Genomic DNA, 17,552 nt, shown 5'->3' on the forward strand with positions numbered 1-17,552 from the left:
TGTCAATAGTGTTGAAGTGAAGATTACATATCCATCTGTCAACAAAAAAAAAGTCAACTTTACAGGGTTTTTTCCACATGACTGTACATTATTTACCATTAATTTCTTTTGGGCATAAAACGCACAAAATAACCTGAAACACAACCAAAACAAACAGCAAATGCATCCAAAAAATGTGTTGTCACAAGTTTGATGTAATCATTGCGTGCTATGAATATGGGACCAAATAACAAACATTTTACTACATTAACGCAAGTGAATTTGTCCCAATACTTTTGGTCTCTTAAAATGGGAGGATTATGTACAAAAAGTGCTGTAATTTCTAAATGGTTCACCCTATACTGATAAAAATGCCCTCTAATTAAACTTGATAGTCTGCACTTTAACCTCATAGTCATTGTATCATTTCAAATCCAAAGTGCTTGAGTACAGAGCCAAAACAACAAAACATTTGGAACTGTCCCAATGCTTTTGAAGCTCACTGTAAATGCATATTTGTCTCTGTTTCAGCACCAACTTGTAGATTTAAAAATGCTCTGAGTTTGTAGATTATTTAGGTCGATTTAATTATTAGGTCATACAATTAAAATTTGGAATAATGTCACAGATATTTATAGCCTACTTCACTGTGGAAAAGGGGTGGCAATAAATGTCATGTTGATAAGATTTTCAGTTTGCTTCCATGACTGGTTTCACATTAGTCTCCAGGGATCGAAAGGAAAAATCACCTAAAACAATTGCTATGTGTATTTACAATACTATTCTTCAAGTGGATTATTAATCTACCTAGCTCTTATCAATACCCATTATCAATTTATAAATTACAGTGCATGGAGAATGCTCTTATGTCTATCAGAAAAAAAGAAAATATATGCTTTTTCCACTTGGAACTGGCAGGTTTGCTCAACGTTATTCATGATTCCCTCATGGGTAAAGGTGGTGGAATTAAGTAAATATCAGAATACACCGCCACCCTGAATGAATAGCGGGTGAATAGCATGCTATTCTCGTGCTTAAATTCAAGGTCAGAATAGGCATAGAGAGAAAGATGCATAAAAAGGGAATTACGTTCCATTTACTCATGCTTAACTCCGGTCAGAATTCCCCCCTTTGGGCTCAATTCTGATTTAGGAAATTAGGCCTTTCTTACACAGTAGTTGGTATTCAGATTCAGATTGACCCTATGAAGGTACGTTGCAGGTGTGGTTCCCTTGCGCGCACCGAATAAATGTAATTCAACAGCTGAAAACTGTTCCACTTGCTGGAGAACAGATTTTCTTTTGGAGTTTTCTTTCAAATGGGTTTTCAATACATTAATCTTAAACCAGCCCTTTAAATACAGTGTACTTTCAATTAGAATTTTGTCAACAGACTAGAATACATAAAGAGTACAGGTTCAGAAAATAGGGATCAATGAAAGAAAACCATCTAAATATATCCATATTCTTCTCTGGTTCAGCACCAACTGGTAGATTTAAAAATACTTTGATCTTGTAGATTATTAAGCCACACTTTAAGGTTATGAAAGTACGTATTTATTTTTATTTAACATTTAACTAGTCAAGTCAGTTAAGAACACATGCTTATTTACAATGACGGCCTACGTGTATAAATCATTAAAAAAAGGTTTGGAGATCCTTTACGCATTAAATATATTGATTCATCAAAAATACAGTAGTTTGAGACATTCAGAAAGTTGCCACATTCAGTTCTTTAACCAATGGTAATGTTGGAAGATTAGTGTACATAGAATAATAATAAGGAGAATAGTATACAATAGTAGGCTTATACCCTTGTCCATTTCATACACTAACCACGGCCAAGTAGTGCACCATGAGTCAGGTCTGTTATTGTTTGGTTTGCGCTCTGCTCCATAACGATTTAATTAGCCTAAACCCTTTTTTTTTTATATATATATACACTGAACAAAAATAAATGCGACAACTTCTTTTTTTTTTACTGAGTTACAGTTCATATAAGGAAATCAGTCAATTAAAATAAATGCATTAGGCCCTAATCTATGGATTTCACATGACTGGGTATAGGCCCTCCCACTTGGGAGCCAGGCCCAACCACTGGGGAGCCAAGTCCAGCCAATAAGAATTTGTTCTTCCCCTCACAAAAGGGCTTTATTACAGACAAACACTCCTCAGTTCCATCAGCTTTCCGGGTGGCTGGTCTCAGATGATCCCACAGGTGAAGAAGCCGGATGTCAAGGTCCTTGGCTGGCATGGTTTCACATGGTCTACGGTTGTGAGGCTGGTTTGATGTACTGACAAATTCTCTAAAACAATGTTGGAGGTGGCTTAGGGTAGAGAAATGAACATTAAATGCTCTGGCAACACCTCTGTTGGACATTCCTGCAGTCAACATGCCAATTGCACACTCCCTCATACTTGAGACATCTGTGGCATTGTGTTGTGTGACAAAACGGCACATTTTAGAGTGGCCTTTAATTGTCCCCAGCACAAGGCACACCTGTGTAATGATCATGATGTTTAAGACATTTGAGAGTACCCATCCCTGCAAGTTAAAAGGCTGTACAATTTAAATTCTGCATAATGGCATAGGATTTCATAAACTTTACTGTGGGATGGTTTTCTATGTTAATATGCTTCAGTTTGCTTCCATATGACTGGTTTCACATATCTCCAGCGATTATAAAGGTAAAATATATCTAAAAAAAGTGTCATTTATATTTACAATTCCCTTAGCCAAACAGACTACTCATTTATCTAGCTGTTATCAATAGCTATTTCAAGTTGTAAATTACAGTGCATGGGGAATGGTGTTATTTCTATCTGAAAAAAATTCAGTAGATGCTTTTTTCACTTGGAACTGCTTATTCATGGTTTTCTCATGCGTACAGATGGTAGCATTATTATGGCATTAAGTCAAGGTCAGAATATGGCATCTGTACCCAGCTCTATTTATTCAATCTCCACCCAAAACGAATAGCACGCTGTTGTCATGCTTAAGTTCAAGGTCAGAATACACATAGAGAGTAAAGTGCATAAAAAGGGAATTATGTTACATTTATGCGCGCTTAACTCGGGTTGGAATCGGGGCCTTAGAGAATAGCAACTGATAATGCTTTGGGGATGTTTGTCTGAATGGGGTAAGAGGACACTCACCTGACAACAGGTGCTGTGGTAACAGAACACTTACCTAATGACTGGTCCAGGTGCCATGGCGATGGCACGTACCTGACTGACCACAAGAACTATGTTACCTTATAATGGGGACACCCATTAATACCCCTTTGAACTCTACAGGTTATGTTCCATCCTGCGAAAAAGGAGATCCTCATGTTTCAAGCCTTTTCCCCCCCTCATCTGTATTCATTTATTGATCTTTTTTCAATTGTTATAATGGGACTGTGTGAGAGCCTCGAGAGGAGATTTCACACTGTCTGGTGGCATTCCCCTGCTTCCTGTATGTCAGACGACTCATTCAGCTCCAGCTGCAGTGGGCAGCACCCTGCATGAATGGCACTACTCTAGTCATAAGTGGAAAACCAGTTACGTGCATCACATGATACACATTTAACAGCATACATCATTCTGGCCCATGGCTGTGTGTGACGCCTCATTAACTTCTAAATCTAATTATACAAGCTTCATCCTAATGTATCTTTCATCTATTAAAAGCTGATGTATGGCCTATAGTATGTCATCGAAAATGCTTATGTTAGAGGGGTTTTCCCATACATGTCATCTGACCAAGGCAAACTCTGGGACCTAGTTATAGGATATAGGGCCCAGAGTTTTTCCTGGTTAGATCAAGTGTTCAGGAAAAACTCCTGACCTATAAAGTTAAAAAAAGTAAATGGACCATATTGATCCTGGGGACACACCAATCATTCGATTCTGATATACTGATTCTGTGTATACCATATCACAAGTATTCTCTCTGTGGTGTTACAACCCATACAGATGGAAAAATCACCCCCTGACTGTCTAACACATCTTTAAAAAATAGACTTTTAAAGAATGGAATGTAAATTTCAGACAGCATGTTTTATATAGTAGTATCAAAGGTTTGAAAGAAACTTTGATCAAACAGCACTCCAAATCTTTTATATTAGTACTCTGTGGATTTTTTTACATAAACACTGCAATCAAACCAGGACACCTCTCTTCACGGAAGGCCCTTCTCCAAACAAAGTGATAAGTAAACTTAATTCATTCATGTGCTACAAGCAATAATAACATAATAATAATCAGTGCTGAAAGATTAGATAGCAGAAATGGATGTAAATATAAGATTGTCAGAATGTAATTCAGAGCCATCATATCAAAACAAGGTTCTCACTTAGGTGTTTAGTGTGCTCCCAATGAATGACATAAGCAATACCAAAGCAATACCAATGTGTTGACTTCTTCAGTGTGACTCCTTATCTTTTCTCCTTCTACACCATCCCTCATAATGCTCACAAGAACCATCTACAGGGGACATACACAGTACAAACAGGCAAATATGCTACAGGAACCTTGGGATATGACCTCACAAATATGACCTCAAACAGTAACCGTATGTCCTCATTCTAAAAGCTTCCTGGGAATGATCAGATACCTTCAAATTGGAATATAAGAAAATAAACGTATACAATGTCTTCGGATGGTATTCAGACCCCTCGACTTTTTCCACATTGTTACATTAATTACATTTTTTAAAAATCCTCAAATCTACACACAATACTCCATAATGACAAAGTGAAAACTGTTTATTTTAGCAAATGTATCAAACATAAAAAACAAAAATACCTTAATTAGATAAGTTATCAGCCTCTTTACTATGAGACTCGAAATTGAGCTCAGGTGAACCCTGTTTCCAATGATCATCCTTGAGATGTTTCTACAACTTGGAGTCCACCTGTGGTAAATTCAATTGATTGGACATGATTTGAAAGGCACACACCTGTCTATATAAAGGTCCCACAGTTGACAGTGCATGTCAGAGCAAAAACCAAGCCATGAGGTCGAAGGAACTGTCCATAGAGCTCAGAGACAGGATTGTGTCGAGGCACAGATCTGGGGAAGGGTACGAAAAGATTTCTGCAGCATTGAAGGTCCCGAAGAACACAGTGGTCTCCATCATTCTTAAAAGGATGAAGTTTGGACCCACAAATACTCTTCCTAGAGCTGGCCACCTGGCCAAACTGTGCAATCGGGGAGAAGGGACTTGGTCAGGGAGGTGACCAAGAACCCGATGGTCACTCTGACAGAGCTCTAGAGTTCCTCTGTGGAGATGGGAGAAACTTCCAGAAGGACAACCATCTCTGCAGCACCTAACCAATCAGGTTTTATGGTAGAGTGGCCAGACGGAAGCCACTCCTCAGTAAAAGGCATGACAGCCCGCTTGGAGTTTGCCGAAAGGTACCGAAAGACTCTCAGACCATGAGAAACAAGATTCTCTGGTCTGATGAAACCAAAATTGAACTCTTTGGCCTGAATGCCAAGTGTCACGCTTGGAAGAAACCTGGCACCATCCCTACGGTGAAGCAGGGATGGTGTGGGGATGTTTTTCAGCTGCAGGGACTGGCAGACTAGTCAGGATCGAGGCAAAGATGAACAGAGCAAAGTACAGAGAGAGATCCTTGATGAAAACCTGCTCCAGAGCGCTCAGGACCTCAGACTGGGGTTAAGGTTCACCTTCCAACAGGACAATGACCATAAGCACACAGCCAAGACAATGCAGGAGTTGCTTCGGAACAAGTCTCTGTGTGTCCTTGACTGGCGCAGCAAGAGCCAGGACTTGAACCCCATCAAACATCTCTGGAGAGACCTGAAAATAGCTGTGGAGCAATGCTCCCCATCCAACCTGCCAGAGTTTGAGAGGATCTGCAGAGAAGAATGGAAGAAACTCCCCAAATACAGGTGTGCCAAGCTTGTAGCGTCATACCCAAGAAGACTCGAGGCTGTAATTGCTGCCAAAGGTGCTTCAACAAAGTACTGAGTAAAAGGGTCTGAATACTTATGTAAATGTGATATTTCAGTTTTTATATTTGGAATAAATTTGGGAATTTTTTTGGGGCGGTTTGTCATTATTGGGGTATTGTGTGTAGATGAGGGGAAAAAAACAAGTTATTCCATTTTAGAATAAGGCTGTAACGTAACAAAATGTGGAAAAGGTCAAAGGGTTTGAATACTTTCCCAATGCACAGTATAGTATGGTTAATATGCACACAAACTCATGTGTTTGAAAAACAACATTGCTGGCTTTAGCATGATACCCATGCTGTGCATATGAACATTTGGGTTGAGTTTCTTTTGACAAAAATACTGTATATATTGTCTCATTTGTAGATTGGTCAAAAAATCTTGAAAGAAGTCTTAAAAAGGTGGTCACAATTCTATTTGGCCATTGAAATACAGCGACTTAAGTGTTCAGACATCGACTTCTTCCCCATTTTGTTGTGTTACAGACAGACTTTAAATTGAGATTTTTTTGTCACTGGCCTACATACAATACCCCATAATATCAAAGGGGAATTATGTTTTCAATTTTTTTTTTTTTTACAAATTAATAAATGAAAAGCTGAAATGTCTTGAGTCAATAAGTATTCAACCCCTTTGTTATGGCAAGTCTAAATAACTTCAGGAGTAAACATGTGCTTAACAAGTTGCATGGACTCACTGAGTGCAATAATAGTGTTTAACATGATTTTTGAATGACTACCTCATCTCTGTACCCCACACATATAATTATGGTGAAGGTCCCTCTGTCAAGCAGTGAATTTCAAACACAGATTCAACCACAAAGACCCGTGAGTTTTTTCTAATCCCTCGCAAAGAAGGGCACCTATTGGTAGATGGGTACACATTTTTTAAAAGCAGACATTGAATATGCATTTGAGCATGGTGAAGTTATTAATTACACTTTGGATGGTCTATCAATACACCCAGTCACTACAAAGGTACAGCCGTCCTTTCTAACTCAGTTGCCAGAGAGGAAGGAAACCACTCAGGGATTTCACCATCAGGCCAATGGTGACTTTAAAACAGTTACAGAGTTTAATGGCTGTGATAGGAGAAAACTGAGGATGGATCAACAAAGTGTAGTTACTCTACAATACTAACCTAATTGACACAGTGAAAATAAGGAAGCCTGTACAGAATATAAATATTCAAAAACATGCATCCTGTTTGCAACAAGGCACTAAAGTAATACTGCAAAGAAAACTGACAAAGCAATTCACTTTTTGTCCTGAATACAAGTTATGTTTGGGGAAAATCCAATACAACACATTACTGAGTACCACTCTCCATATTTTCAAGCATAGTCGTGGCTGCATCACGTTATGGGTATGCTTGTAATCGTTAAGGATTGGGGAGTTTTTCAGGATAAAAAAATGAATGGAATGGAGCTAAGCACAGGCAAAATCCTAAAGGAAAACCTGGTTCAGTCTGCTTTCTACCAGACAAATCTACACTGGAGTTGCTTACCAAAAAGGCAAGACCTGAGCATGGTTGTCTATCAATTATCAACAACCAATTTGATAGAGCTTGATATTTATTTTACAAGAATAACGGGCAAATGTTGCACAATCCAGGTGTTGAAATCTCTTAAGAGACTTACCCATAAAGACTTACAGCTGTCAGCGCTGCCAAAGGAGCTTCAACAAAGTATTGACTCAGGACTGTGAATACTTATGTAAATGAGATATTTCTGTATTTCATTTTCAATAAATTTGCTAAAATGTCTAATATCATGTTCACTTTGTCATAATGGGATATTGTGTGCAGATGGGTAAGAAAAACAAAAACAATCCATTTAGATTTCACTATTCATACCGCTTGACTTATTCCAAAATGTGGAATAATTTAAGGGGTATGAATACTTTCTGAAGGCACTGTATATAAATAAAATAAAATAAAATAACAAACCCATCTAAAAAAACTCATACCATCTCCCTCAGACATTATGTACAGATGAAACATCTTTGTGGTTGCATATCGTAAAGTATTCTTATTGCACCTCGTACAAAAATAAGATATTAAATACTGTTTGCCAGGTTACAAATATAAAAAAAGAGGAAAGTGTCCTTCAACACAACAGTGTCCCATGTGTCTCAAGAGTCTTGTGTTGCAATTGGCTGAGACTTCAAGTTCACCAAATACATCAAGACCAAATGTGTGAGTAGAACCTCTGTCACCCATTCAAAGTGGTAAGGAAGATGGACAAGGCATTAAGGGTAGTAAGACAACCTAAACTTACATGACTGGTTCCTTCTTTTCAAGTCCAGGGGCACTTTGTGCACACTCCATACACTCCTCATCCACCCACTCAAACTCATGTGCACAGTACATAGACACACTCACGTACACTACATGCATATGCCCCATCTCCTAATGTGCACTAGTTTCATAAACACTAAGTGTTCTTTAAGGCATTCTACACACAAATCCCTTCATACTGTACATACTCACTCTCTAAAGCCCATGAGTCAGGCACACTACTACTGTACATACACACTTTGGCATACTCCAGTACACTTCATTAACTGTCAGAAGAAGGCACTGTAATGTCAGGCTCTCCTTCATGTGAGTGGTCCTGGGTTAGGGTCCTGGGTTAGGGTCCTGGGTTAGGGTCCTCGGTGGAGGAGGTGGTACCCACTCCATGGTCCTCCTCAGGCTGGCTGCTGGGGATTGACGTTCATGTGAGGGGGGTGGCCCAGGAGTCCAATCCTCTGCTTTTGTTTCCTCTGCTCTGTCATCTACCGAAAGGGGGAAGAGTGTTGATCTCAACCTCAAATAAACACATAGTACACACCCAATAACAAACACATGGAGAAGGGCACAAAAATCTGCACACCTACTGATAAATGCACTGAGAGACACACCCAGAGAAACCCAAGTTTCCTGTGGCGAGCTTTGACATAGACCATTGTTGACCCTGTGAACTCATGAACTGCCAGCCCCTTCCTCCTCACACAGCCCAGCTGCCGCATATTTCTCAACAAATCTGTGAACCCACCCTGGGCCCACCCCACCCATCACAGCCAACCCCAACCCCACAAACCTGTCTCCACAACCACTCAACAGCCCAGAGCAGTGAGAGAATCTGACATACCTTCTGCTCAATTCAAAATGACCCTTAGCTCCTACTCATAGGCACTTGTAAATATAAAAGGATTGGATCAGTTTAAAGGGTACGAAGAAAGATTTTTCTCTCCAAAGTAACAACAGTGTGGTCAAAGTCTTAGTAGCTTAGTTTTAGTCATGGTCTGGTTACCTATACCTCCAAAAAAATAAAAAATAAAAACAAAATAATATATATATATATATATATATATATATATATTTATTTTTAAACATTTAGTCTAGAAAAAAATATATATCTTCGGGACAACCCACAATGAACTATTGTCAACTTCATATGGAGAACTTACAGAGTTCGTATGTTAACTCGAGCTGGCTAATGTTAGCCACTAGCCATGCTAGCATGTAATTACATTCCAGAACGAGTGTTGGCGGTGATGAGCTACAATCCATCAATCACTTCAGTTTCAGCACCGGCTGGCTCTTGTTGCCTTCTTGCCTCGGGCTCAGTAAGCAAGAGTAAATCGCTCCATCTTGCCTTCGAATAGGCTTGGTGGAATTTCTCCCATATTGCTTTTCACCAATCCAATCATCTCAGAACTACATGAGCACCATGCCAATTAGCTGTTGGGAGCCAAGGTGTGATTTGACAGACATCTGTCTGTGTGTCTGTGCAGATGAGACTCACCTGCTCCTTGAGCTCCGTGAGCTGTCCAGACAGATTGCATACCAGCCTCATGGCTGACTCCAGCTTCTCTTGCAGGTTTCTGATCTCGTTCTGCTCGCCTTCCGCGTCACTGCTCACCAGCGACATCGCACGCATCCGCGGGAACCAGTCCAGATTGTGCTCCTGTAAAATAAGATAAAATAAATGTCTCTTAATTGACTTGCGTAGGTAAACAAAGGAAAAATAGATAGAAACATACAGACATCCAATGGCTTTGAGGAGGGGGTGATGGATATCAAAGAAAACGATCAGCAAAGAAAGGAAGACTCAGAACACTGCAAGTGATTTATGCCCCAAAGTGTGTTTATTTGCATTGAAACATAAGAAAAAGTCCGGGGATTGTTAGCGTTGCAATCCTCCGTTGTATTTGTGTTACTAGGATACTAAGACTATTTCGAAGATAAATACACAACACGGAGGACGAGAGGTCAATAGAGGACTAAAAGTCAAATGATCAATGGAAAGTGTTTTTTCTGTAATAGTGGATTAATGATCAATAAGACATGGGAGGAATTTCAGTCTGGAACTCATAGCTACAAAGCAAGTTCTCATTGGCCCAAATTGTTTATACATTGAACCTGAAAAAGGATACTTGTTATTTAGCCATTGGCCCAGTTTTATTGCAAGGAATTCCAATTGGTCAACCACAGGCTAGGTCTGGGTTATAAATTACATCCTGTCCCTTTGTTCTGTGGAGAGAATCACGAAGGAGAGATTCACTGAGGACAGGGGAGAATGAACATCTACCTCTCAGCATAACATCTATGATTTGTCCTCTTTGAATAAACTTATTTTTCTCCCCCTGATTTTCTTTGGGGTCTGTGTTATTGAAGAGTAACATCAACTGCTAACATCACCAAACTGCACAGACCAGTATGATGACATGATTGCTACCAAACTAACAAGGCTAAACAGCAAAAATGAAGACTCTTTAAGAGCTGACTCTCCTGGCATCTCAGGTTTATCATAGTTGAATACAAAAATGAAACCCATTCCCTTTTCTAGTGCTATCATTGTGCCTCGTATCACAGCTTAATCTGTTTTAGGGTTAGACAACAGTTCATGTATAAGTCTTGCCCCTCTGCCTTTCTGTTTGTCTCATCCAGTGAGATCACAGGGTGTGTATCATCCAGTGCGTTTGTCATTCAGTCGGTCAGTGACATTCAGTGTTTACATGCTATCTCTGTCAGTTGAGGGTGGAAGGGCAAATATCTACGTTGGAGGTGTGTGTGCGCTCGTGTCACATTCTCCTCTCTGACTCAATACACACAACATACACACAGGCAGTGAAGGTCAGCAGCTAGTTAAGGGATTTACCAGAACACACAAACAGCAACTCTATGGCCCTACATGCACCCTGCAAACCTCAGTCTACCCCCCAGGACAGGATCTAGTGTACCCTATGCACTCATGTCAGTGGGTAATGGGGACGGCCTGGGCTTATGCTGTATCACATTACATATTAGACATTGTGGTCTGACATGGGAAATGTTACCAGCTCAGGCCTGGTGTGTGTGTCACCTTGATCATCTCAGCGACGTAGCTCTCGGGGCCGGTGTACTCTGTGGAGTCCTTCACCTTCACCAGCACTATGAAGAACAGGTAGTGCCACATGTTGTGCTCCTCCTTGATGTGCTCCTCAAACGTCACCGTCTTGTTGTCAAACTTGTCTCTCTCCAGACCTGTGAGGAAACAAAATGCGTGCACACACACACACACACACACACACACACACACACTAGAGATCGTAAATCACTTCACGGAGGGTAAGCCGTTGTCGACCTAAGAAATAAGGAAAATGCAACTTCCTGACAGCAGAGGAGCACTTTTGACCCTGTGATATGGCGTGGGGTTTAATGAGCATCTGGCAGAAGCATTTGACGATTCCTGTAAAAAGTCCATCTTTCAGTCTAATGACTAAACAACACATTAGGCTTCCTGGATAAACTGGCCAACTTCCCGGAATCTCCAAAATATAAGAATTGCCATGTGAATTTGGGAAATGTAGAGAAAGTGTGGGAATTTTGGATTTTATCCATCTAGGCAAGGGGTGTCAAATACATTTTGGCCCGCAGGTCGCGTTCGGTCTTCACCGAGGTCCAGAGGGCCGCACTTACATTTTTTTTATATTTCCCTGTAGGGATGGGCATTTGACATTTTTACTGTTCCAGTACTCGCATAATTTCCCCCCCGAAATACTCAGATAAAAAAATAATATCTATATTTTTAGGACAAAACAAAATGTGTGTGCATTTATCTATATGCCAACAGTGCACAACAATGCCCAATTTATCATAACCATTACAGATAACGAATCCTAATTGACCCATATATACTCAGCCAATAAAAATAAAAAAGTTCCATTTAAGACTCATTTATTGAAAGTGTTTTATCAACTGGTTATGTTATACCGTGGAACACAATCTTCAAAAAGGTAGTAAGTAAGCTTGCTTGTTGAAGCTTAAGGCTGTGCAATGGCATAGGCTTTTTTGTTAATTTAACAGACAAGATGCTATTATTTCCTGAGCCCTTATCACAGTCAAGACCAGTGGTGTGTATTCATGGATGCCAAGGGAAGCCAGGTATCCCAAAAAAATGTACCAAGAAAAAAACTAAATCATTTATCTTTCGTCTCAGGGTGTTTCATAATTTTCTTTCAATTCGCAAGAGGCTGAATGTATTGCAACGGAGAAAGCATTCAAGCGAGAGAAACATCTCCCCGCTGTCTCTGTATGTGTAAGGCCATTTATCTGATGCTGTCTGGTCCAAAAGAGTATAACATTGTTTCTGCCCCTAGCATTGAATGCAACAGAAGTCAGCGAGCATTTGGCCTTCCTTGATAAAAAGTAAATAAAATAATAGCCAATCAGCGTTGAGCTAAACTGAGGGAACTCAACTGTGAATGGCCCTGGCGCCCCCCAAAAAAGTGTCAAGCGAAGCCAGTTTGGATTTTGGCTCCACTCCGATCACATAGCATCGAGAGCATACCTCATTGACAGAAACTCGTTGAGCATCTTGTTGTGTTGCTGTCCTCCGGTGGCTGGCTAGCTAGCTAGCCAGCCACCGATAGCTAGCTAAAATTAGTCCTTTCCTAAACTAGCCATGGATAGAGATTTGGACCTGTGGTTTTACATAATTCTCTGTACTGGCCAATTATAACGGCGATTCTGATCCAACCATAAATTCATACAGTTTGCCCCTGGCCTGAGAAGATGGAGGTTCAATATGTAGCTAGATGGAGAAGTTAGAAGGCTAATGTTAACTAGCTAACGCTGCCCATGAAAGGAAGTTAGGTTAGCAAGCATGTATTTTAGCCAGGTAGAGTAGAAAACAAAAAATAAAAGTGTTTACTTGTATGACAGAGTGATATACCATTTCATCAACATGAAAGAGAGGAGAATGGCATTGGCGTTTCTCTACAAGTTGGGTGAGTGAACGCACAGCTACTGGTCAAGACACACCTATTTTATAGTAAAATAATGATGTAATATAACAGAATAAAAGAGAATAGTGTGAAGTGATGCGCATCTCGCATATGGAACAGTTATTCTAAAAGTGTGATCATTTGAAACAGGGCTCAATTTGGGTTACAAACCAGAATCTGTCTTTTCTATATACAGATGTTCCATTTAGTTTATTCTGCCTGTTTTTTGGAATTTTCTATATGGATTAACAATTTCCCATTGAACACTGCATGGGGATGAATTATGGCCACACCATCTGTTTGGTGAGTAGGCCTAGACTTAATGATTCTGATGAAAATATGCTCTGTCTTTATCAAACTAATGTTTTTGCATATTTTCAGTGTGGAACCTGTCTATGCTTAGGGGGGTTATTAGCCTAGACTAACCAATTCTAAATGGCACTAGCAGTTCGCAAAGTAGGATTGTCACTAGTTACCACAGCCATAAAGTCTTAAACCCCACCTATTTCTACAAATTCTCTTATCTGATTTTAAACCGAAAAGCCGTAACCCTAACCATACTGCTAACCTTATTCCTAACCTTGAATTAAGACCAAAAAGCAAATTTTGGTTTAAATACATTTTTAAGATATAAACCGCTTTGACTTTGTGGCAGCTAGTGTCAAAAGCCTAAACTGAAATTAGACAGGACACAATTTTTCCAAAACTACAGCTCGTTGTTGGAATACATGTTTCTGTACTTAAGTCAACCAGTCCATTTTGAATTTGTGAAAAAAGTGTTGTCATTTGGCAAGGAATGTAGCTTGTGTTTCCCATCAGTTAGATACGTTGGATTATTTATGTTTTAGTTTACTAGGCAAGTCAGTTAAGAACAAATTCTTATTTTCAATGACGGCCTAGGAACAGTGGGTTAACTGCCTTGTTCAGGGGCAGAACTACAGATTTGAACCTTGTCAGCTCGGGGATTCGATCTTGCAACCTTTCGGTTACTAGTCCAATGCTCTAACCACTAGGCTACCCTGCAGCCCCAATGAATGGATTAAATAAAACAACATTTCCTCATCAATCTACACATAAAACCCTATAATGACAAAGCAAAAACAGGTTTTTAGTAATTGTTGCAAATATATTAAAAATAAAAAACAGAAATACCTTATTTACATAAGTATCCAGACACTCGATATTGAGCTCAGGTGTATCCTCTTTCCATTGATCATCCTTGAGATGTTTCTACAATTGGATTGGAGTCCACCTGTGGTAAATTCAATTGATTGGAAATGATTTGGAAAGGCACACACCTGTCTATATAAGGTCCCACAGTTGACAGTGCATGTCAGAGCAAAAACCAAGCCATGGGGTCAAAGGAATTGTCCGTAGAGCTCCGAGACAGAATTGTGTCGAGGCACAGGTCTGGGGAAGGGTCCCAAAACATTTCTGCAGCATTAAAGGTCCCCAAGAACACGGTGACCTCCATCAATTCGTAAATGGAAGAAGTATTCACTACCAAAGGTGCTTCAACAAAGTACTGAGTAAAGGGTCTGAATACTTATGTAAATGTGATGATATCGTTTTTTTATTTTTTTAAAAATGTGCAAAAATGTCTAAAAATCTGTTTTTGCCTTGTCATCAAATCAAATGTTATTGGTCACATACACATGGTTAGCAGATGCGAAATGCTTGTTGTAGTGAAATGCTTGTGCTTCTAGTTCCGACAGAGAGTGCAGTAATATCTATATAGTGTATATAAACTACATCCGGCGCCGACAGATGGCCGCCTCGCTTTGCGTTCTTAAGAAACTATGCAGTATTTTGTTTTTTTTATGTATTATTTCTAACACTGTTACCCCAGGAAATCTTAAGTCTCATTACATAGAGCCGGAGGAACTATTGGATATAAGAGCAACGTCAACTTACCAACATTACGACCAGGAATACGACTTTCCCGAAGCGGATCCTCTGTTTGGTCCACCACCCAGGACAATGGATTTAATCCCAGTAGCCGACCCAAAACAACGGCGCCGCAGAAGGGGCAGACGGAGCGGTCTTCTGGTCAAGCTCCATAGACGGGCACACATCGCCCACCGCTCTCGAGTATACTACTAGCCAACGTCTAGTCTCTTGACATCAAGGTAGACAAAATCCGAGCAAGCGTTGCCTTCCAGAGAGACAGAGATTGTAACATTCTCTGTTTCACAGAAACATGACTCACTCGGGATACACTATCAGAGTCGGTACAGCCACCTTGTTTCTTCAAGCATCGCGCCGACAGAAATCAACATCTCTCTGGTAAGAAGAAGGGCGGGGGTGTATGCCTTATGATTAACGAGTCGTGGTGTTATCATAACAACATACAGTAACTCAAGTCCTTTTGTTCACCTGACCTAGAATTCCTTACAATCAAATGCTGACTGAATTCTCTTTGATTATAATCAGACGTGTACATTATAATCAGACGTGTACATTTTTGCGTGCATCCCCCCCAAGCAGACACCTCGACGGCCCTGAAAGAACTTCAATGGACTCTATGTAAACTGGAAAACGCATATCTTGAGGCTGCATTTATTGCAGCTGGGAATCTTAAAAAAGGCTAATCTGAAAACAAGGCTCCCAAAATCTTATCAGCATATCGAATGCGCGACCCGGGCTGGGAAAATTCTGGATCATTGTTACTCTAACTTCCGCAACGCATACAAAGCCATCCCTCGCCCTCCTTTCGGCAAATCTGACCACGACTCCATTTTGTTGCTCCCAGCCTATAGACAGAAACTAAAACAGGAAACGCCCGTGCTCAGGTCTGTTCAACGCTGGTCCGACCAATCTGATTCCACGCTTCAAGATTGCTTTGATCACGTGGACTGGGATATGTTCTGGATAGCGTCGAACAAAAACATTGATGTATACGCTGATTCGGTGAGCGAGTTTATTAGCAAGTGCATCAGTGATGTTGTACCAACAGCGACTATTAAAACCTTCCCCAACCAGAAACCGTGGATTGATGGCAGAGCATTTGCGCAAAACTGAAAGCGCGAACCACTGCTTTTAATCAGGGCACAAGGCGACCGGAAACATGACCAAATACAAACAGAGTAGCTATTCCCTCCGCAAGGCAATCAAACAAGCTAAGCGTCAGTATAGAGACAAAGTACAGTCACAATTCAACGGCTCAGACACGAGAGGAATGTGGCAGGGTCTATAGTCAATCACGGACTACAAAAAGAAAACCAGCCCTGTCGCAGACCCCGATGTCTTGCTCCCAGACAAACTAAACAACTTCTTTGCTTGCTTTGAGGACATTACAGTGCCACCGACACGGCCCGCTACCAAAACCTGCGGACTCTCCTTCACCGCAGCCAACATGAAAAAAACATTTAAACGTGTTAACCTTCGCAAGGCTACCCGCCCAGACGGTATCCCTAGCCGCGCCCTCAGAGCATGCGCAGACCAGCTGGCTGGTGTGTTTACAGACATATTCAATCAATCCATCACAGACAAACTTAAATGGTCCATCCACACAGACAGCGTGGTGAAGAAGGCGCAACTGCGCCTCTTCAACCTCAGGAGGCTGAAGAAATTTGGCTTGTCACCAAAAACACTCAAAAACTTTTACAGATGCACAATCGAGAGCATCCTGTCGGGCTGTATCACCGCCTGGTACAGCAACTGCTCCGCCCACAACCACAAGGCTCTCCAGAGGGTAGTGAGGTCTGCACAACGCATAACCGGGGGCAAACCACCTGCCCTCCAGGACACCTACACCACGTCCCAGGAAGGCCAAAAAGATCATCATGGACAACAACCACCCGAGCCACTGTCTTCACCCCGCTATCATCCAGAAGACGAGGTCAGTACAGGTGCATCAAAGCTGGGACCGAGAGACTGAAAAACAGCTTCTATCTCAAGGCCATCAGACTGTTAAACAGCCATCACTAACATTGAGTCGCTGCTGCCAACACACTGACTCAAATCTCTAGCCACATGAATAATAAAAAATTGGATGTAATAAATATATCACTAGTCACTTTAAACAATGCCACTTTAAATATGTTTACATACCCTACATTACTCATCTCATATGTATATACTGTACTCTATACCATCTACTGCATCCTGCCTATGCCGTTCGGCCATCACCCATCCATATATTTATATGTACATATTCTTATTAATTCCTTTACACTTGTGTGTATAGGGTAGTTGTTGTGAAATTGTTAGATTACTTGTTAGATATTACTGCAAAGTCAGAACTAGAAGCACAAGCATTTCGCTACACTCGCATTAACATCTGCTAACCATATGTATGTGACCAAGAAAATTTGATTTGATTTAACAAGTAATCTAACAATTCCACAACTACCTT

General features: G+C 40.6%; 1 protein-coding gene across 3 annotated transcripts in view; it reads right to left on the reverse strand.

The window, feature by feature from the left end:
* Window positions 1-4,000: 4,000 nt before the first annotated feature.
* Window positions 4,001-17,552, reverse strand: part of LOC106583165 (inositol 1,4,5-trisphosphate-gated calcium channel ITPR1) — a 178,362-nt gene continuing 164,810 nt past the window's right edge. For all 3 annotated transcript variants that reach the window (XM_045705740.2, XM_045705739.2, XM_045705741.2), the window contains 3 exons: window positions 11,293-11,453; window positions 9,733-9,894; window positions 4,001-8,719 (listed from right to left, as the gene is read on the reverse strand). In XM_045705740.2, the coding sequence (XP_045561696.2) occupies window positions 8,633-8,719; window positions 9,733-9,894; window positions 11,293-11,453 (410 nt within the window). In that variant the 3' untranslated portion in view covers window positions 4,001-8,632. The remainder of the gene's footprint in view (window positions 8,720-9,732; window positions 9,895-11,292; window positions 11,454-17,552) is intronic.

This window comes from Salmo salar, chromosome 22 (genome assembly GCF_965601325.2).
Source record: "Salmo salar chromosome 22, fSalSal1, whole genome shotgun sequence".
In the NCBI taxonomy this organism is placed as follows: Eukaryota; Metazoa; Chordata; class Actinopteri; order Salmoniformes; family Salmonidae; genus Salmo; species Salmo salar.